Consider the following 21000-nt stretch of genomic DNA (forward strand, 5'->3'; position numbering starts at 1 on the left):
GGGAGAAGCAGGCTCCATGCAGGGAGCCTGACATGGGACTTGATCCCGGGACTCCAGGATCATGCCCTGGGCCGAAGGCAGGTGCTAAACTGCTGAGCCACCCAGGGATACCCAGTTATTTTTTTTAAGTATATCCATGTTGTCTGCAACTCCCTGATTTCAACAGATACCAAATATTTATTTAGCTGAAATGTTATGTTTCATTTATCATTTTGGAATGTAACCATTGACTCCACTAAATTTCTTAATAGAAATTAAATTAATGGACCTGATTCTGAATAAATATATATCAATTAAAATCTGTTTCTGAAAAGTAAGTATTCATAAGAATGCATGCCAAAAGCTAGTTTTTAAATCACTCATAAATTTGACATATGAGCACAAAGCTATTTTTTTTTTGTTTTTGTGTTTTCCTCTCCAGTATTGGCCATGCGCATTTAAAATACCTAAAATATATACATATTTGTACAATTTGGTGTCCTGAAAAATTGGGTGGGATTTTATTGTTGTTGTTGTTAGTGGTGATCATGGTGTGTGTGTCTGTATAGTCTCCACAGAGTTTATAAAATATAGTTCAATTCTCTTTCCTTTGAGGAAGATGTACCATCAATTTTCTCTAAGCACCTAATGTTTTTAGTATTTAGGAATTCAGGTAATTTCTAAGAAAAAAAAAAAAAGAAAATGTGAATTTTCTCATAAATTGTAGTATCTAACCTACTCTGAAATTGAGGCACTTTATAAATATGTAACACTGTAATCCCAAGTAAACACCTTTCTTTAGAAAAGTGAACCCCCCATTGATTCCTCTAGAGCACAAGCCTTACTTAACACAAATTGCCCTTGAGGTTTTATTGCTGTTTGTTCTTGTAGTTTGTCCTTAAATTGTGTCATTTTAACTTTGTAGTACTTGAAAGTATTAGGTAGATCAGCAAGATAATGCAAAATGTCTTGGGAGGTTTTTATGACTGCTTCAATTTCCTCCCTGGTTATTAGCCTGTTCAGGTTTTCTATTTCTTCCTGTTCCAGTTTTGATACTTTGTGCCTTTCTAGGATGCGTCCATTTCTTCTAGATTGCCTAATTTTTTGGTGTATAGCTGTTCATAATATGTTTTTACAATCGTTTGTATTTCCTTGGTGTTGGTAGTGATCTCTCCTTTCTCATTGATGATTTTATTAATTTGAGTCTTCTCTCTCTTCTTTTCACTAAGGCTGGTTAATATTTTATCTATCTTATTAATTCTTTCAGAGAACCAACTCCTGGTTCTGTTGCTCTGTTCCACAGTTCTTCTGGTCTCGATTTCGTTGAGTTCTGCTCAAATCTTCATTAACTCTCTTCTTCTCCTGGGTGTAGGATCTATTTGCTATTTTTTCTCTAGCTCCTTTATGTGTAAGGTTAGCTTTTGTATTTGAGTTCGTGCCAGTTTTTGAATGGATGCTTGTATTGCAATGTATTTCCCCCCTCAGGACTGCTTTTGCTGCATCCCAAAGTTTTGTATGGTTGTATCTTCATTCTCATTAGTTTCCATGAATCTTTTTAATTCTTCCTTAATTTCCTGGTGACCCTTTCATCTTTTTAGCAGGATGGTCCTTAACCTCCACGTGTTTGAGCTCCTTCCAAACTTCTTGTTGTGATTTAGTTCTAATTTCAAGGCATTATGGTCTGAGAATATGCAGGGAACGATCCCAATCTTTTGGTATCAGTTCAGACCCGATTTGTGACCCAGTATGTGGTCTATTCTGGAGAAAGTTCCATGTGCACTTGAGAAGAATGTGTATTCAGTTGAGTTTGGATGTAAAGTTCTGTAGATATCTGTGAAATCCATCTGGTCCAGTGTATCATTTAAAGCTCTCGTTTCTTTAGAGATGTTGTGCTTAGAAGACCTATCGAGGGTAGAAAGAGCTAGATTGAAGTCACCAAGTATAAGTGTATTATTATCTAAGTATTTCTTCACTTTGGTTATTAATGATTGATATATTTGGCAGCTCCCACATTCGGGGCATATATATCGAGGATTGTTAAGTCCTCTTGTTGGATAGATCCTTTAATTATGATATAGTCCAGGGCCAGATGGTTTCCCAGGGGAATTCTATCAAACGTTTAAAGAAGAAACCATACCTATTCTACTAAAGTTGTTTGGAAAGATAGAAAGAGATAGAGTACTTCCAAATTCGTTCTATGAGGCCAGCATCACAATAATTCCAAAACCAGACAAAGACCCCACCAAAAAGGAGAATTACAGACCAATATCCCTGATGAACATGGATGCAAAAATTCTCAACAAGATACTAGCCAATAGGATCCAACATTACATTAAGAAAATTATTCACCATGACCAAGTAGGATTTATCCCCGGGACACAAGGCTGGTTCAACACCCGTAAAACAATCAATGTGATTCATCATAACAGCAAGAGAAAAACCAAGAACCATATGATCCTCTCATTAGATGCAGAGAAAGCATTTGACAAAATACAGCATCCATTTCTGATCAAAACTCTTCAGAGTGTAGGGATAGAGGGAACATTCCTCGACATCTTAAAAGCCATCTATGAAAAGCCCACAGCAAATATCTTTCTCAATGGGGAAGCACTGGGAGCCTTTCCCCTAAGATCAGGAACAAGACAGGGATGTCCACTCTCACCACTGCTATTCAACATAGTACTGGAAGTCCTAGTCTCAGCAATCAGACAACAAAAAGACATTAAAGGCATTCGAATTGGCAAAGAAGAAGTCAAACTCTCCCTCTTCGCCGATGACATGATACTCTACATAGAAAAACCAAAAGCCTCCACCCCAAGATTGCTAGAACTCATACAGCAATTTGGTAGCATGGCAGGATACAAAATCAATGCCCAGAAATCAGTGGCATTTCTATACACTAACAATGAGACTGAAGAAAATGAAATTAAGGAGTCCATCCCATTTACAATTGCACCCAAAAGCAGAAGATACCTAGGAATAAACCTAACCAAAGAGGTAAAGGATCTATACCCTAAAAACTATAGAACACTTCTGAAAGAAACTGAGGAAGACACAAAGAGATGGAAAAATATTCCATGCTCATGGATTGGCAGAATTAATATTGTGAAAATGTCAATGTTACCCAGGGCAATTTACATGTTTAATGCAATCCCTATCAAAATAACATGGACTTTCTTCAGAGAGTTAGAACAAATTATTTAAAGATTTGTGTGGAATCAGAAAAGACCCTGAATAGCCAGGGGAATTTTAAAAAAGAAAACCAGGGCTGGGGGCATCACAATGCCAGATTTCAGGTTGTACTACAAAGCTGTGGTCCTCAAGACAGTGTGGTACTGGCACAAAAACAGACACATAGATCAATGGAATAGAATAGAGAACCCAGAAGTGGACCCTCAACTTTATGGTCAACTAATATTCAATAAAGTAGGAAAGACTATCCATTGGAAGAAAGACAGTCTCTTCAATAAATGGTGCTGGGAAAATTGGACATCCACATGCAGAAGAATGAAACTAGACCACTCTCTTTCACCATTCACAAAGATAAACTCAAAATGGATGAAAGATCTAAATGTGTGACAAGATTCCATCAAAATCCTAGAGGAGAACACAGGCAACACCCTTTTTGAACTTGGCCACAGTAACTTCTTGCAAGATACATCCACGAAGGCAAAAGAAACAAAAGCAAAAATGACCTATTGGGACTTCATCAAGATAAGAAGCTTTTGCACAGCAAAGGATACAGTCAACAAAACTAAAAGACAACCTACAGAGTGGGAGAAGATATTTGCAAATGACCTATCAGATAAAGGGCTAGTATCCAAAATCTATAAAGAACTTATTAAACTCAACACCAAAGAAACAAACAATGCAATCATGAAATGGGCAAAAGACATGAAGAGAAATCTCACAGAGGAAGACATAGACATGGCCAACATGTACAGGAGAAAATGCTCTGCATCACTTGCCAGCAGGGAAATACAAATCAAAACCACCATGAGATCCCACCTCACACCAGTGAGAATGGGGGAAATTAACAAGGCAGGAAACCACAAATGTTGGAGAGGATGTGGAGAAAAGGGAACCCTCTTGCACTGTTGGTGGGAATGTGAACTGGTGCAGCCACTCTGGAAAACTGTGTGGAGGTTCCTCAAAGAGTTAAAAATAGACCTGCCCTACGACCCAGCAATTGCACTGTTGGGGATTTACCCCAAAGATACAGATGCAATGAAACGCCGGGACACCTGCACCCCGATGTTTCTAGCAGCAATGTCCACAATAGCCAAACTGTGGAAGGAGCCTCGGTGTCCATTGAAAGATGAATGGATAAAGAAGATGTGGTTTATGTATACAATGGAATATTAGCCATTAGAAACGACATACCCACCATTTGCTTCAACGTGGATGGAACTGGAGGGTAGTATGCTGAGTGAAGAAAATCAATGGAGAAGGACAAACATTATATGTTCTCATTCATTTGGGGAATATAAATAATAGTGAAAGGGAATATAAGGGAAGGGAGAAGAAATGTGTGGGAAATATCAGAAAAGGAGACAGAACATAAAGACTCCTAACTCTGGGAAACGAACTAAGGGTGGTAGAAGGGGAGGAGGGCGGGGGGTGAGAATGAATGGGTGACGGGCACTGGGGGTTATTCTGTATGTTGGTAAATTGAACACCAATAGAAAATAAGTTAAAAAAATAAATAAAAAGATAATGCGAAATGTTAAATGTTTCACCTTTGTGGTTAAAGTAATCCCAGAAATTCTGAGAAATCACTGTGACTTGTGACCATCTGAACTGTCAACATCATTTCTGCTGTGGGTGTTTCTTTAGAGCCTTAACCGTATTTCTTTTAAGTTCTCCATATCATGTGGACATGATAAAAGAAAACTCTTTTAACGATTTTATTTATTCCTTTGAGAGAAAGAGATAGAGTAAAATGATTGTTAAATAGCTATAGTACAAAAGAGATTCAGTATGGGTCTGATTGATTTAAATGTAAATTTCTTTTCTTAGTCACTAAAACAGTGGGTATTAAATATTCTGGGGCAGCCCGGGTGGCTCAGGGGTTTAGTGCTGCCTTCGGCCCAGGGCGTGATCCTGGAGACCGGGGATCGAGTCCCACATCGGGCTCCCTGCATGGAGCCTGCTTCTCTCTCTGCCTGTGTCTCTGCACGCCTCTCCTCTCTCTCCCTCTCTTAAATAAATAAAATTTTTAAATAAATAAATAAATAAATATTCTGGGGGCACCTGGGTGACTCAGTCACTTAAACATCTGACTTCAGCTCAGGTCATGATCTCAGGTCCTGGAATCAATCCCGACATCCAGTCTCCTCCCTCTCCCCCTGTTCGTGCAAATAATAAAATCTTTTTAAAAATTGTGTTAATTACCTAAGTATATTCCACAGCCTTTTCATAAACCTGTCTATGAAGAATTTATTCTAAACAGAGTAATCCTTAAAGCTAAAAACCCCAAATCAGTATGCATAACAGTGGGCAAACCCATCATTTCAGGATTATAGAATTAAAACACCAAATAGAATGAGAAAACATAATACTCTTTTCCATTTTTATCCTTTGTTTGTAGGCAAATCCATGATTTCTTTTGCAGCTTAGTCTAGTATGAGTTTTATATTAAAGAAAACACTTAGATTTTCACCATAGATTTTTTTGTCCTATAAAGATTTTTATCATTCTAAATATAACATCTGTTTTCTAAAAGTATCTCTTTGAAAGAAAATACCATAAGTAGAAAAAATATATATTATCACAATTGTTTGGTTAGATTCTATTTATAAATCAGCCTAAGAACTTTTCATTTTTTTCTTATTTGATGGCCTATAGAAGTAAAGGAGGGTCAAATGTACTTTTTAATATTAATTTTCATCAATACGGGCTACAAATAGATACAAGCTCACAAAAAATTCTAGCTTCTAAGAATAAATTTCTATGATAAAGCAATGTACAAATGCTGATAATATAAACACACAATAACTTTGCCTATAATTATCAATACTTAAATTAATACTCTTTTCTCAGAGTATAGTTCATTTTGCCATAATAACAGGCATTTTAAAATATGTATATAAAATTTAAACTTTCGCTGATTTTGGTCATCTTTTGTATTTTAAAATAATGGTGTTCCTTTTAAAATCTAGAGCATTGTTGCTAGACCACATTAGGAAGCTTATGCCTAACTTAAAAAAAATTTTGTTAAAGATTCTATTATTTACTTTAGAGAGTGAAAGAGAGAGCATGAGCAGAGGAGGGGCAGAAGGAAAGGGAGAGAATCTCAAATGGACTCCACACTGAGCATGGAGCCTGTCAGGAGGCTCAATCTAATGACCCTGAGATTACGACCTAAATCAAAACCAAGAGTCAGACGCTTAACCAACTGAGCCACCCAGGCACCCCTTCATTTTTAAAAAATGTTAAATCATTTGTAATAAATTGAATTCATTCATTTCACTTGTTTAAGAATGAAGTTTATATTTACATTACCCAAAATATACTAAAAATGCTGTATTTCATTCCAGATCAGAGATACTAAGTCAGCAGATCAGAAAACAACTCTCTTGCATTTTATTGCTGAAATTTGTGAGGACAAATACCGGGATATCCTGAAATTTCCTGAAGAACTGGAACATGTAGAAAGTGCAAGCAAAGGTAATTGATAAGTAACTCTTTTGAGACTACTTCTTTCCTGAGTATTATATTTTAAATGATAAGATTAAATAAACATTAATTGTATTTTTTCTGTTTACTGATACTCAAAAAGCAAGGGGATAGTTTCCTTTAGCTTATATTTGATAATATAGTACATTTAATGACCCATTTTTTACTTTATTTTTTAACATTGCTGGGTTATTGAAATTTTCACATCTCTTATCAGATAGTATGTTCATTCATTCATTTCATAAACTCTTAAGTGTATATTGTTTGCAAAGGGACTATACCATGGGCTTTTGATGAAATCAAAATTATTGTGAGACAGTTCTTGCTTGGATGTATTTAAAATCTAGAAGGTAAGAAAAAACATATATACACATACTTTATAAAATAAGGATGAATATGAGAAGTGCTACACAAACAGATAATATACTGTAATTTAGAGGAGAGAAAAAGTTCCTTTTGAATGTATAGATAAGAGAAGAAAGAAGCCAAAGGGTGAAGCATGAGCATAATATTTTTATGGACATGGAAAAAAGGCATGTGAGCAAATAATATAAGCAAAGCACAGTGGCAGATGGATAGAAGAGTGGTCGACTGTTGGGTTGGAGCTGTAATATGATCATCTCAGAGACTTCAGTGTCATGCTAAGTAGTCTGGTCTTGATGTGGTAGGCAGCAGGGCATCATTGAAGGACTAGAATGGATGGGAGTTGGCACTCGTGGAGAACAAGAGAGAGGGAACAAAAGTATCTCCAAGGTTTTAATTTGAGCTAATTTGCTTTGTTGGTTGGTGAATATTGTCTACTTTTGTAAGAAGTTACAAAGTGAAAGAAAGGAGGAAGGATCAAGAAAACATTTTTTGAAGTTGAGATTATATACATGGAGAAGTACATGTTCCTTCCTTGTAAGGAAACTATGCTGTAAATCTTATATTTGAAATTACACTGTAGAATTCCATTTCTCTGTAACTCTGAGGACTTTCAGTAAGACTCAAGAGCATATATCTTTCCCAAGTTTATTACAAACCATACAAACCTGTTAGTGTTCATTGAAGAGGAGAAAAATGTATGTCTATAGAACCCAGAATATTATTTGTATAATATTATTCAGGGGTCAGGGCACCTGGGTGGTTCAGTTGGGTAAGCATCCAACTCTTGATTTCAGCTCACAAAACACATTTGTGATTAGAGTCATATTTACTAACCTGTAATTAATGTGGAATAATATTAACATTTAGAAAATTTGTAATTGGAAATATGAGAAATGTCACAAATAAGGACAGTTCTGAAATCAGATCATTTCAGTGCTATCACTAGTTTTTGATTTCCCTTTAACAGAATTTTTTCTAAATTTTGTTTAAAATGTAAATTCAGTTTCAGAAAGATTTTGATAAGTGTATCAAGAATATGTTTAAATTGGGCAGCCCAGGTGGCTCAGTGGTTTAGTGCCGCCTTCGGCCCAGGGCCTGATCCTGGAGTCCCGGGATCGAGTCCCGCATCGGACTCCCTGAGTGGAGCCTGCTTCTCACTCTGCCTGTGTCTCTGACTCTCTCTCTCTCTCTCTCTCTCTCTGTATCTCTCATGAATAAGTAAATAAAATCTTTAAAAAAAAAGAATATTTTTAAATAAAATGATGTCAATTTTACATTGATTTTGTTAATTCCTAATTTTTAGGTTATTAGTTCTTACATTGAGGATACTTTACAAGACTATATCTGATAAACATTTTTGGTCAAAATAATCTGGAACAACTCTAATGAAATATAGAGTGAAACTTAAATCAGCTTTGATTTCTTAAGTCTAAATGCTAGTTCATCTATGTCTATAATTTCATACATACTTTTAGTCACTACTGCTATTGATGAAGTTAGCCAATAGAGCACAGCCTTCTTAGTTAGATATTACAAAGTTATAATCCTAGCTGTATAACTTCTTAGTTCTGTAACCTTGAGCTAGTAATTTAAATTTCTAAGTTTTTGTTTCCTCATCTGTAAAATGAAAATGATAGAAGATCATCTGAGTTGAATGACATGTTTAAAGCATTGAATAAAAGGCCTAGCACACTATAGACATATAGTTGTTGCTATACTACTATCTTTATTAGTAGTATTAATCATAATATCTGACATACTACTATAGATATTGTAGTTGCTGCTATTGTCTTGTTAGAAGGGGATAATCATTTTTCCTGTGTCTGGGATTTTGGTAAATACTTTCATATTTTTATTTTATAGTACCACCAACTTCTTTCTCCCTATCTCTTTTATGAGCAAAATTCCTTTGTTGTATTTTGATCATTTCTGCTTTTCTATATTCTTCCTGCCAGTGTTTTCAAAAGACTGTTGCCAGAAATCCTCTGTATCATTGTTAGAGGCACAGCAATCCCCACTCTCAAGTTATTTTGACTAGTTCTTTTTTTTCCCCTATGAAATTCAGTCTCAACTGAAATTCTTAAGTGCATTCCACCTGCTTGCATCCCTCTTTCATTTCCTCCTAGTTCTCATTTCAGTGTGCCAAGATATTTTCTCTTGAGCCATTTTATTCCTTTCTGATAATCCTTTCTCTGTGTATGATTTCATGCTGCATCCCATGCCTAGAAATCTCTCCTGCCCTGTCCTCTAGGACAACTGATTCATTTGTCAAATCCCTGTTTAGAACCTTTTTTCTTTTTTTTTTTGGAATCCATTTTTTAAAAGAATGTTTTGCTACTAAAGCCCTAGGAGGAAGTACTCTGGAATTTAGTCTATAGGGAAAAACAAAAAACAGAAAACAAAAAACCAGGGTAAAAGGTCAAGCCAATTACCTTTTATTTATAGTTAAATACTTTTCCTTGGTATTTCAGTCTAACTTGTCTTGTTGGCTTAATATATGTTCAGTCTTGTTTGAATCACATTGTGTACTGTACATAGCATGTATATAGTCATCCAACAAAAAACAAATAGATCAGTACTATATAATCAATTTTATTTGATGATGGACTGTATTGATGTGAAATGATCACCTTCAAAAATATAAAAAGTAAAAAAAAATGCAAAATGTACCTTTCTTTTCAAACTAGAGGGATATCAATAATATGAAACTAATTAAGTTAATGATTGAATTATATAACTTATATTTGTATTTTTAAAGATTTATTCATTTATTTGAGAGAGAGAGCAGGTGGGGAGTGGCAGAGGGAGGGATAGATTCTCAAGCTGACTCTCCACTGAACGTGGAGCCTGACACATGGCTGAGTCTCATAACCCTGAGATCATGACCCAAGTTGAAATCAGGAGTGGGGTGCTTAATCAACTGAGCCACACAGGTGCCCCTATAACTTACATTTAGAGAACAATTGTATGGCTACTAATAACTTATCTATGTTTTGGGATTTTTGGAACCCAAGTATCCATTTTGATAACATAAATATCTTTTCTGCATGGTATAGCAATCGGATTTATTTCAGTTGAGTAGTAGAGTTATAGGCCTCAAATTAACTAACAAAAAAATACAGTGAAAAGAAAACTGATGGTAGGAAATATGTGAGATCTGTGGAAAATTTATTTTATAACTGTATTTATTCTTTAGCTAAGCTTCTAAAATTGTGTGTATCTTTGAATATGCAAAGCTATGGTATAAACTTAGCATATTTTCCTAGAGCTCTGTTAATTCAAAGATATTGAGGGAAATGTCATTTGTACATTAAAATAGATATATATTATGAAACAATTCAAAATCCACATGAAATTTTTAAAATAAAACAGGTGACTTCAAGGAAAGTTCACATTTGCAATAGATCCCTAAGGTGTGTGTTCAATCTTCTCTTCCATTTGGGGTACTTGGGTGAGACAAGTTTATGAAGCATTGCCTAAAGAATGGTATAATGATTTTGGTTTGGTTTCACTTATTTATCTATTTAGTTATTTCCAGGAGTGAAGAGGCAAGCCAGCAGGCTAAGGGACTACAGTACCTTACTTTTTTCCAAGCAGACATTCCCATATCCCTAATGAAGTTCAGCATCAAACACTACAGTGTAATTTTATTACCAGTGAAATCAATAAAATAATATTACTCTGGTCATTTTATTCTAGGTTAAATCATAAATCTCCAAGTATTCTCACTCATGTTTGACATACCGATGAGTCTTGAGAGAGAAAAAAAAATGGTTGCTATAGAGATTCCAATGTCTCTAAAATATTTAAAATACTTTAAAAGATAATTTATTTGAGAGACAGGGCATGATCAATGGGGAGGGGCAGAAGAAGAGGGAGAAGTAGACTCCTCACTGAGTAGGGAGCCCAACTCAGGGCTTGATCCCAGAACTGTGGGATCATTAGCTGAGCTGAAGGCAGACACTTAACCAACTGAGCCACCCAGGTGCCCCTAGAAGACTTCCGATAAACCACAATTACCTTTTCTTTAATGATTAGTTTAAAGATTGTGTGTGTATAATTATATAGATAGTAGATAGATATATATTGTATAAAGCATTGCTAGTTTACTAGATGTACTTTATAAATTCTTTATTATTCTCCCTATCACTGGGACTATCCCTTTAACTTTGAGCTTTAAAGGAATTTTACAGTTTGATTTAAGACCTCTAGTGTTTTATAGGTTGGCTCTAATGATTCAACCAAAAGAGTTAGTAAGTTTTAATTAAAACTATTTTACTCAACAGGGAAAAAATATATTAATGTATTTGAAATTACTATTAATCCTAAGGTTTCATATAAATATGAAGCGAGTTTCACTTCAGTTAAGTTAGTACTGTCCTACAAAATAAAAGCTGTCAAGTTTCCTATAACTGTTCCTATAAACAGTGTTAATTTCTTATGAATTAAATCAATTATAAATTTTAATGACCAACTATACCTTGTGATATCTGCCATCTTTCCTTGTCATATTAGTAACTGTAATTACTAATTAGTAATTAGCTATTTATCTACTCTGACTTCTTTATAGGATTAATAATGATGAAAGTTCAGACTAGAAGAAATATTGTAGGGGAAAATCATGAAATAAAGTAAAAAGAAAAATATAAAATAATAATAGCAAAGTAAAATGTTGGAGGAACAACAGCAAGAAAAAGCCAAAACATTTTTCAAAATTACAGGTCTGACAGAAGCTTTAGAAATCATCTCATCCCTGCTAAAAGGGACCCAAGACAGCAATTAATCCAATACATTATTTTATAATTCAAGAAACCAAGGCCCAGAATGATGAAGGAATTGTCCATCATCACTCAACTCAATTGGAGAATCAATGACAGTTTGAAGACTTTGTCTAGAGTTATTTTATCACATATTTCAGCTCCAGTTTTGCACCCTTTGTGGTCTAAAATATACATCAGAGATTCATGCTCATATTGGAGTAAATGCTAACCCAATAAAAGATTTACTGGACTGTATATACTACATTCTCTGTGTTGTGGTCTATAGTCTCTGTAGCCCCATTTTGACAGAACTACCCTCTCCATTCTTTGTGTCACAGCAGCACTTTAACCTTATTAGTCATATTGCAAACACCACATTTCATGGTTTTTATTCCATTGCTTGTTTTTCTCTGTACCTCTTATATTTGTCCCTACAGTCTCAGTGCTAGCACAGCATCTCAGAGAGAAGTAAATGCTCAATAAACATTTCTTAAATTGAATCATTGCATATCATTGTATTATAGCAGGAATATTTCAAAATAGGACATTTTGGGAAGTTGACCAATAGAGAATTGCAGCCCTAAAATTACTGTTTACTATAAATACAAGAGGAGAAACAAGATAAGTTAGAATAAAGAGGATACCAGGTCTTAACAGTATTTCCTGGTCTATGTTTTACTTCTTTCAAAAAGAAAGTTAAAATTGGAAACTATCAAGCTAATAATGGACAGGATCTCAACTTACAGAGGCCACCAAACCATAAAGGATTATGGTGAACAGTAAAGATTAGGGTCTATTAGGAACTAATGGCAGCCAACTTTCCCAATGTTATATCTAACTAATTGCTGAAACATCAATCTCTTATTCTAATTCCTGAAAAAAAGTACTTTCATATTGTCTACTGATTTTATTGAAAAATCTTTGAGTTAGGGAACAAAATCCTACTGTTTTTAGAGCATTAAACATATAGTGATTCATAAAACCCAAAATTTGAGAAAGTATTAAACTATAGAATTTCCTAGCAGATTTAAACTTTTGCATTGTAGTCTGTCTTAGAAGCACAGAATGATAATATACCAAATGTCACAAATTATCTATAGAATTTACCTTACTTAAATGTTAGCAGTCTGAATATAAAACTGAGTACAGGGGCACCTGGGTGGCACAGCCAGTTGGGTGCCAATTCTTGGTTTTAGTTTAGGTCATGATCTCATGGGTTGTGGAATCAAGCCCAACATCAGTCTCCATACTCAGCATGAATTTGACTTGAAGATTCTCTTCCCCTGCCCTTCCTCCCACTTACTTGACCCCTCTCTCTCTCTCTCTCTCTCTCAAATAAATCTTAAAATACAAAAAAAACCAACCTGAGTACACATCATACCAGTACATCAGTTTTACAAAAATAGTTAAAATTGCTTAGCTTCCTTTGGACTTTTTTATATATAAAGTACAAATAACTTAAGTAATTTGTGCTGAGTGAGTTGCATTCCATCTTATTGACACCAAACTGTCTTATAAAATTTAAAGGAATATTAAATTTTAAGGAATCAAATTAATAAATTTTCCAGTTTGTTATATTTCTTTCTTCCTTACAGCAAGTCACCCATTTTCTTTTTAACAGTGGAATTTCTTTAAAATAACAGAAACAGTGAGAGGCCCAAAGCATGCATAGAAAATGAATTTTCAACCTAAAATGTCAAAAAGATTTAGGAAAGAAAGTCATAGTTTTTTTTTGTTGTTGTTGTTTTGGTTTGGTTTGTTTTTTGGTGGTTTTTTGTTTGTTTTTTGTTTTTTGTTTTTGTTTTTGCTGGTCAGTAATCTAGTCATTACCAACCAGTATTTTCAATTCATAATATACAGATACTCTAATTAATGCTCATTTCTAAAGGAAACTGTTCAAAAAATTACTTCAGATAACAGTAGAAGGAAGCAGAAACCATGCCATTTGGATTTGAGTAAAATGTTTCAATGTAAGTCAATAATTTTTTATAGACTTACATAGGCATTTGTCAGTATACTTTAGCTTTTACATCTCAGAATCTTTTTCTGTTAGTAATTGTGAGCATAGCTTATCTATCTCACATCCCTGTCCCTCATGTCTCAGAGCCTAGCCTCCTGTGCTTTTTCCAAAAGGAAATGCTACCCCCTTCTCTCAGCCTTTGTGAATCCTACATATCTTTTTGAAAATCCAGCTTAAATCTAACCCCTTCATAAAAGCTTTCCCAGTTGTTGTGGCCTTCAGTGGTTTCTCACTTACCTCTTCTACAGTAGTACTTGTGTGAACTTTTAAATTTGGTTCTTGATCCTATACTGTCTTGCATTACAGTATAACAGTTTCCATGTTTATGGATGCATCGTGCCATGATGGCTTTCTGAAATCATATGTGATGTCATTAGTCCACTTTCTTAGGGCAAAATCTAACATGGTTATAGTTTTGTAAATCCAGTGTTGTGAATGTTTATTACACATCAATCTGACCTTAGCTGGTATCTTTATTTAACACAATAGTGAAGCTTTCTGGGTATTTAAATTAGCTAAAATATATTTGCAGATATTTTAATTTTGATCTCTTATACATTAAGCAACTAGGAGAAAACCAGGTCTTTAAAATACATTCTTTAAAAGTGGCTATTTAAGGCAAAACAAATATATGGTGTTAGAAATAATGGTTAATCTTACTGTGGGTTAGTGACTAGAAGAAAGTATATGAGGGTTTCTGGAGTGCTGGTAATGTTCTGTTTCTTCACCCAGATCCTGGTTACATGGGTGTGTTTGTGAAAATTCATTCAGCTGGTAACCTATGTATACAACGTATGCATACTTCAACAAAACATTCTTAGAAAGCTGGTCTTTCAAATTCTTAAAATGTGTAATGAAAAAGTAAGAAGGTTATTACAGTTAAATCTAAAAGGTCAGTGTTTTTCCTGTGCTTAGTTATAATGATCACCTGCTTTGTATAAATATTTGCTATCAGAATTTATCTGATGTCATTATAGATTATTTTTCAGCAAGTCATATGTCACTTAAGGATTTTCTCAAAGTGTCTTTTAGTCTTTAGAGTGGATAGGTTCATTCTATTATTAAAAAAAAAAAAACCCACCAAGCATATTATGTACCATGTAAACATTCAGGGTGATCTTTCCATACTTGTTACCAGTATTACCCTATCTTGTATATCATTGAATCTTAACATGTCCTGAGCACATCCTGAGTTAAAATCTTTATCAAGAACCTGTCACTGCTATCATTGCTATCGTTGCGTCTGCTTTAATGCTAAGAAATAGGATATATGGGAATGTTGCTCAGTGTTATCTCATTCTAGATTCAAGCTCACTAATTAAAAAGTGAATATTCATACCTCAGATGTTATAATTTGAGTAACTCTGAAATAAAGCACAGGGATATATTCAATGTAAAAGGTTAAAGGACTGACATTAGTGCTGTCAAGGTGAACAGGGGAGCATAAAGGAAGAAGGAAAACTAATAGTAATGAAGAAAGAAGCAGTTCTCTGTTGCCAGAGCAGAGTCAAAAGAAGAGGTGGCTCATGCTCTGAGTGGAGATTCCATTGTACCTCTAGGAAATATTAATGGAATCTGGTAATCAACATGGTTATTATTATTACTGCAGTTTTAATCACTACCAACCCTTCTGATGGATTCATCGATAAGAAAGAGACTGGTTTAGGGATCTAGCAAGGGTTGGGGATGTGGAGAGAGTGAAGAACTGTGTCAGAGGTCCCTAAGCAGTGCCTCTATTCTCCACTCTTTGCACATTTCAAATGTGGTCTGAACACAGGGACCAAGTTGTAGGGATCTATACTGCTGATGTGATTTCTTGAATTTAACTTAGTTCTTTATCTGGAATTCAGCTTGTATAAGTTAATGAGGTAAATTAGTAAATAGTAAATGTAATATTTACTTGTGCCAATATTATGTGACCCAAACTACTTAAAAGTATTTCCATGTAAAACAGTCAGAATGTAGTTAGTATTTCTATAAGATTCACTGAAATAGTAAGGAAAAAACTCTGACTCCTATTGGGAGCTAATAGCTCTGTGGCAAAGGATTCTGATAAGGTCATATCCAAAAGAAATACATGCTAGAAATAATATGTTCAAGGATGAGAATCATGAGATACATATCTGAGTTTCAACTTTGTTGCTACCTACTTGTTAAATGTTTGGCCATTTAATCTATCAGGTATCTATTTGTGCATTTATACAATAACATTTCTTAATTTGAAAAATACACAATGTTTTTAGCCCACTTATCCTTCAAGGTGATTATGATAACAAAATTAGATATTCAATGAGGGAATGCCTGATGAGAAAGGTGTTATATATAAATAATAGTTTATTATTCAAGCTGTCAGGAAGATGTTGATTCCAGATGATTCCATTCAGGTTTTTTTACACATTTGGTCCAATTTTTTCAAAAACATTTTATTTAATTTTTCATGAGAGACACAGAGAGGCAGAGACATAGGCAGAGGGAGAAGCAGGCTTCTTTCAGGGAGCCTGGTACAGGACTAGATCCCAGGAACCCATGATCACGACCTGAGCCAAAGACAGACACTCAACCACTGAGCCACCCAGGTGTCCCATTTGGTCCAATTCTTAAAATGAAGGTCAAAATCTGCTCATTAAATGACAAAACTTTCTGTCATTAAGTTTATTTCCTTTACATTTTTTTTACTTTTTTTCCATCTTGTAGTCTTTTAGAAATAACTCTCTAAAAACGTGATCATAAAGGCTCATCTTATTTTAAATGATATCTTTAAGCTTTGATGGAAGAATCATTGTTCCAAATTGAAGAACTGGTCTTAAAATTTCCAATATCTTAGGACATCTTTGTCGTAAGTATGTATAAACATGGAAGAAAAGAAAAAAGCTTATTAGTTTTAATTGCATATTCTAAATAATTAATAGTAAATGTCTAGGGGAAAATAAAGTATGAATTTTCAATATTATTATAATAAGTAATAAAATGATAATAAGATATTTCTTTTATGTGCATTTTAAAGAAATGGATCCTGTTTGCATTTGTAGCAAGATGTAGGTAATGTTTATGTTACCTATTTATTTTTCATTTAATTATGCATTTTTCTAATACATAATAGTATTAATAATAATAACTACAATTTATAAAGATCTTACTAAGACCCAGGATCTGTATTAGGCATAATTTTATACAAAAGGAGACGGAGTCTCAGATTAAAGTGCTCAATGTCACACAATTAACAAGGGCTAAGATTTTGGCTATACTTCTATATTCATTGTTCTTTTCAATATGAAAACACTGAGAGTAATAAGAAAACCACAATTGAAAAAGATATAAAATATGAAATATTTATTCATAAATTTAAGATAAACTGAGAAAGCAGTATGAACCTTGGTAAATTCTATATTTTGATATGAACATTAATTATTATAATTAGAAACACCCAATTAAATCATACAACTACTCTTGGTTTACTCTGAAGCTACAGTAAACTTAAATAGGTTAAAATGGTATTGTTTGGATTTAAGGTTTCATTCAGTTACTCTTCTACATGTGCATAGAGTAACACACTCTGTGATGATGAACAAAGAATAAATATCTCCATTGGCCCCCCTTCTTGAGAGATATGAAAAGCAACTAAACACGTTTGTTTAACTCTAATAGTATAAGCACTTCCAGTCTTTGAGTTGCACATTTAAAAAATTTTTAATTTCAGTATAGTTAATATACAGTGGTATACTAGGTTCAGGTATACAATATAGTGATTCAACAATTTTATACATTACTCCGTGCCCATCAGTAGAAGTATACTCTTAAACCCCATCACCTATATCACCCATCTCCCCACTCAAGTCCCCTCTGGTAACCATTAATTAGTTTGTCTATAGTTAAGAATCAGGCTTCTTTTTTTTTTTTTATTTCTCTCCTTTTTTTTTTTGTTTGTTTGATTTGTTTCTCAAATTCCACAAGTGAAATTATATAGTGTATCTCTTTCTCAGACTTATTTCATTTGTATTATACTCTAGATTCATCCACATTCTTAGAAATGGCCAAATATAATTCTTTTTATGGCTGAGTAATATTCCATTGCATATATATATATATATATACCAGTCCTTCTTTATCCATTCATATATTTATGGACACTTGGGGGGCTTCCATAATTTAGCTATTATAAATAATGCTGCTATAAGCAAATGGGTGCATATATCTTTTCAAATTAGTGTTTACACATGCTTTGGGGAATACCCAATTGTGGAATTACTGGATCATATGATAATACTGCTCTTACTTTTTTGAGGAGCCTCCATACCATATTCTACAGTGATTGCATCCACTTGCATTCTGACCAACATGCACGAGGGTTCCTTTTTCTCCACATCCTCATGAACTCATGTTGTTTTTTGTGTTTTTTATTTTAGCCATTCTGACAGATGTGAGATGATTCTCATTGTGGTTTGCATTTGCATTTCCTTGATGATAAATGAAGTTGAGCATCTTTTCACGTGTCTGTTGGCCATCAGGTTGTCTTTGGAGAAACATCTCTTCTGTCTTCTGCCCATTTTTCATTGGATTATTTGTTTTGTGGGGGTTGAGTTGTATCAGTTCTTTTTTTTTTATTTTTGGGTTTTTTTTTTTTGTATCAGTTCTTTATACTTTTTTGATACTACCCCTTTATCACATATTTCATTTGCAAATATATTCTCCCTTTCAGCAGATAGTCTTTTAGTTGTATTGTTTGTTTCCTTTGCTGTGCAGAGGTTTTATTTTTATTTTTTGTTGTTGTTATTTGTTTCCTTTTTTTAATAATGAATTTATTTTTTATTGGTGTTCAATTTACCAACATACAGAATAACACCCAGTGCTCATCCTGTCAGGTGTCCCCCTCAGTGCCCGTCACCCATTCACCCCCACCCCCCGCCCTCCTCCCCTACCACCACCCCTACTTCGTTTCCCAGAGTTAGGAGTCTTTATGTTCTGTCTCCCTATCTGATATTTCCCACACATTTCTTCTCCCTTCCCTTATATTCCCTTTCACTATTATTTATATTCCCCAAATGAATGTTTGTCCTTCTCCGATTAACTTACTTCACTCAGCATAATACCCTCCAGTTCCATCCACATTGAAGCAAATGGTGGGTATTTGTCGTTTCTAATGGCTGAGTAATATTCCATTGTATACATAAACCACATCTTCAATATCCATTCATCTTTCGATGGACACCAAGGCTCCTTCCACAGTTTGGCTATTGTGGACATTGCTGCTAGAAACATCGGGGTGCAGATGTCCCGACGTTTCATTGAATCTGTATCTTCGGGGTAAATCCCCAACAGTGCAATTGCTGGGTCGTAGGGCAGGTCTATTTTTAACTTACCTGTGTTCTCCTCTAGGATTTTGATGGAATCTCGTCTCACATTTAGATCTTTCATCCATTTTGAGTTTATCTTTGTGTATGGTGAAAGAGAGTGGTCTAGTTTCAATCTTCTGCATGTGGATGTCCAATTTTCCCAGCACCATTTATTGAAGAGACTGTCTTTCTTCCAATGGATGGTCTTTCCTCCTTTATCGAATATTAGTTGACCATAAAGTTCAGGGTCCACTTCTGGGTTCTATATTCTGTTCCATTGATCTATGTATCTGTTTTTTGTGCCAGTACCACACTGTCTTGATGACCACAGCTTTGTAGAACAACCTGAAATCTGGCATTGTGATGCCCCCAGATATGGTATTCTTTTTTAAAATTCCCCTGGCTATTCAGGGTCTTTTCTGATTCCACACAAATCTTTAAATAATTTGTTCTAACTCTCTGAAGAAAGTCCACGGTATTTTGATAGGGATTGCGTTAAACGTGTAAATTGCCCTGGGTAACATTGACATTTTCACAATATTAATTCTGCCAATCCATGAGCATAGAATATTTTTTCATCTCTTTGTGTCTTCCTCCATTTCTTTCAGAAGTGTTCTCTAGTTTTTAGGGTATAGATCCTTTACCTCTTTGGTTAGGTTTATTCCTAGGTATCTTCTGCTTTTGGGTGCAATTGTAAGTGGGATTGACCCACTAATTTCTCTTTCTTCAGTCTCATTTTTAGTGTATAGAAATGCCACTGATTTCTGGGCATTGATTTTGTATCCTGCCACGCTACCAAATTACTGTATGAGTTCTAGCAATCTTGTGGTGGAGGCTTTTGGGTTTTCTATGTAGAGTATCATATCATCGGCGAAGAGGGAGAGTTTGACTTCTTCTTTGCCAATTTGAATGCCTTTAATGTCTTTTTGTTGTCTGATTGCTGAGGCTAGGACTTCCAGTACTATGTTGAATAGCAGTGGTGAGAGTGGACATCCCTGTCTTGTTCCTGATCTTAGGGGAAAGGCTCCCAGTGTTTCCCCATTGAGAATGATATTTCCTGTGGGCTTTTCGTAGATGGCTTTTAAAATGTTGAGGAATGTTCCCTCTATCCCTACACTCTGAAGAGTTTTGATCAGGAATGGATGCTGTATTTTGTCAAATGCTTTCTCTGCATCTAATGAGAGGATCATATGGTTCTTGGTTTTTCTCTTGCTGATATGATGAATCACACTTATTGTTTTACAAGTGTTGAACCAGCCTTGTGTCCCGGGGATAAATCTTACTTGGTCATGGTGAATAATTTTCTTAATGTACTGTTGGATCTGATTGGCTAGTATCTTGTTGAGAATTTTTGTATCCATGTTCATTAGGGATATTGGTCTGTAATTCTCCTTTTTGGTGGGGTCTTTGTCTGGTTTTGGAATTAAGGTGATGCTGGCCTCATAGAATGAATTTGGAAGTACTCCATCTCTTTCTATCTTTCCAGACAACTTTAGTAGAATAGGTATGGTTTCTTCTTTAAACGTTTGATAGAATTCCCCTGGGAAGCCATCTGGCCCTTGACTTTTGTGTCTTGGGAGGTTTTTGATGACTGCTTCAATTTCCTCCCTGGTTATTGGCCTGTTCAGGTTTTCTATTTCTTCCTGTACCAGTTTTGGTAGTTTGTGGCTTTCAAGAAATGCGTCCATTTCTTCTAGATTGCCTAATTTATTGGCGTATAGCTGTTCATAATATGTTTTTACAGTCGTTTGTATTTCCTTGGTGTTGGTAGTGATCGCTCCTTTCTCATTCATGATTTTATTAATTTGAGTCTTCTCTCTCTTCTTTTTAATAAGGCTGGCTAATGGTTTATCTATCATTAATTCTT

General features: G+C 34.7%; 1 protein-coding gene across 3 annotated transcripts in view; it reads left to right on the plus strand.

Annotated features, from left to right (window-relative positions):
* Positions 1–21000, plus strand: part of DIAPH2 (diaphanous related formin 2) — a 1049860-nt gene that overhangs the window by 566378 nt on the left and 462482 nt on the right. For all 3 annotated transcript variants that reach the window (XM_038587833.1, XM_038587834.1, XM_038587835.1), the window contains one exon: positions 6519–6648. In XM_038587833.1, the coding sequence (XP_038443761.1) occupies positions 6519–6648 (130 nt within the window). The remainder of the gene's footprint in view (positions 1–6518; positions 6649–21000) is intronic.

The sequence above is a fragment of the Canis lupus genome, chromosome X, assembly GCF_011100685.1.
Source record: "Canis lupus familiaris isolate Mischka breed German Shepherd chromosome X, alternate assembly UU_Cfam_GSD_1.0, whole genome shotgun sequence".
In the NCBI taxonomy this organism is placed as follows: Eukaryota; Metazoa; Chordata; class Mammalia; order Carnivora; family Canidae; genus Canis; species Canis lupus.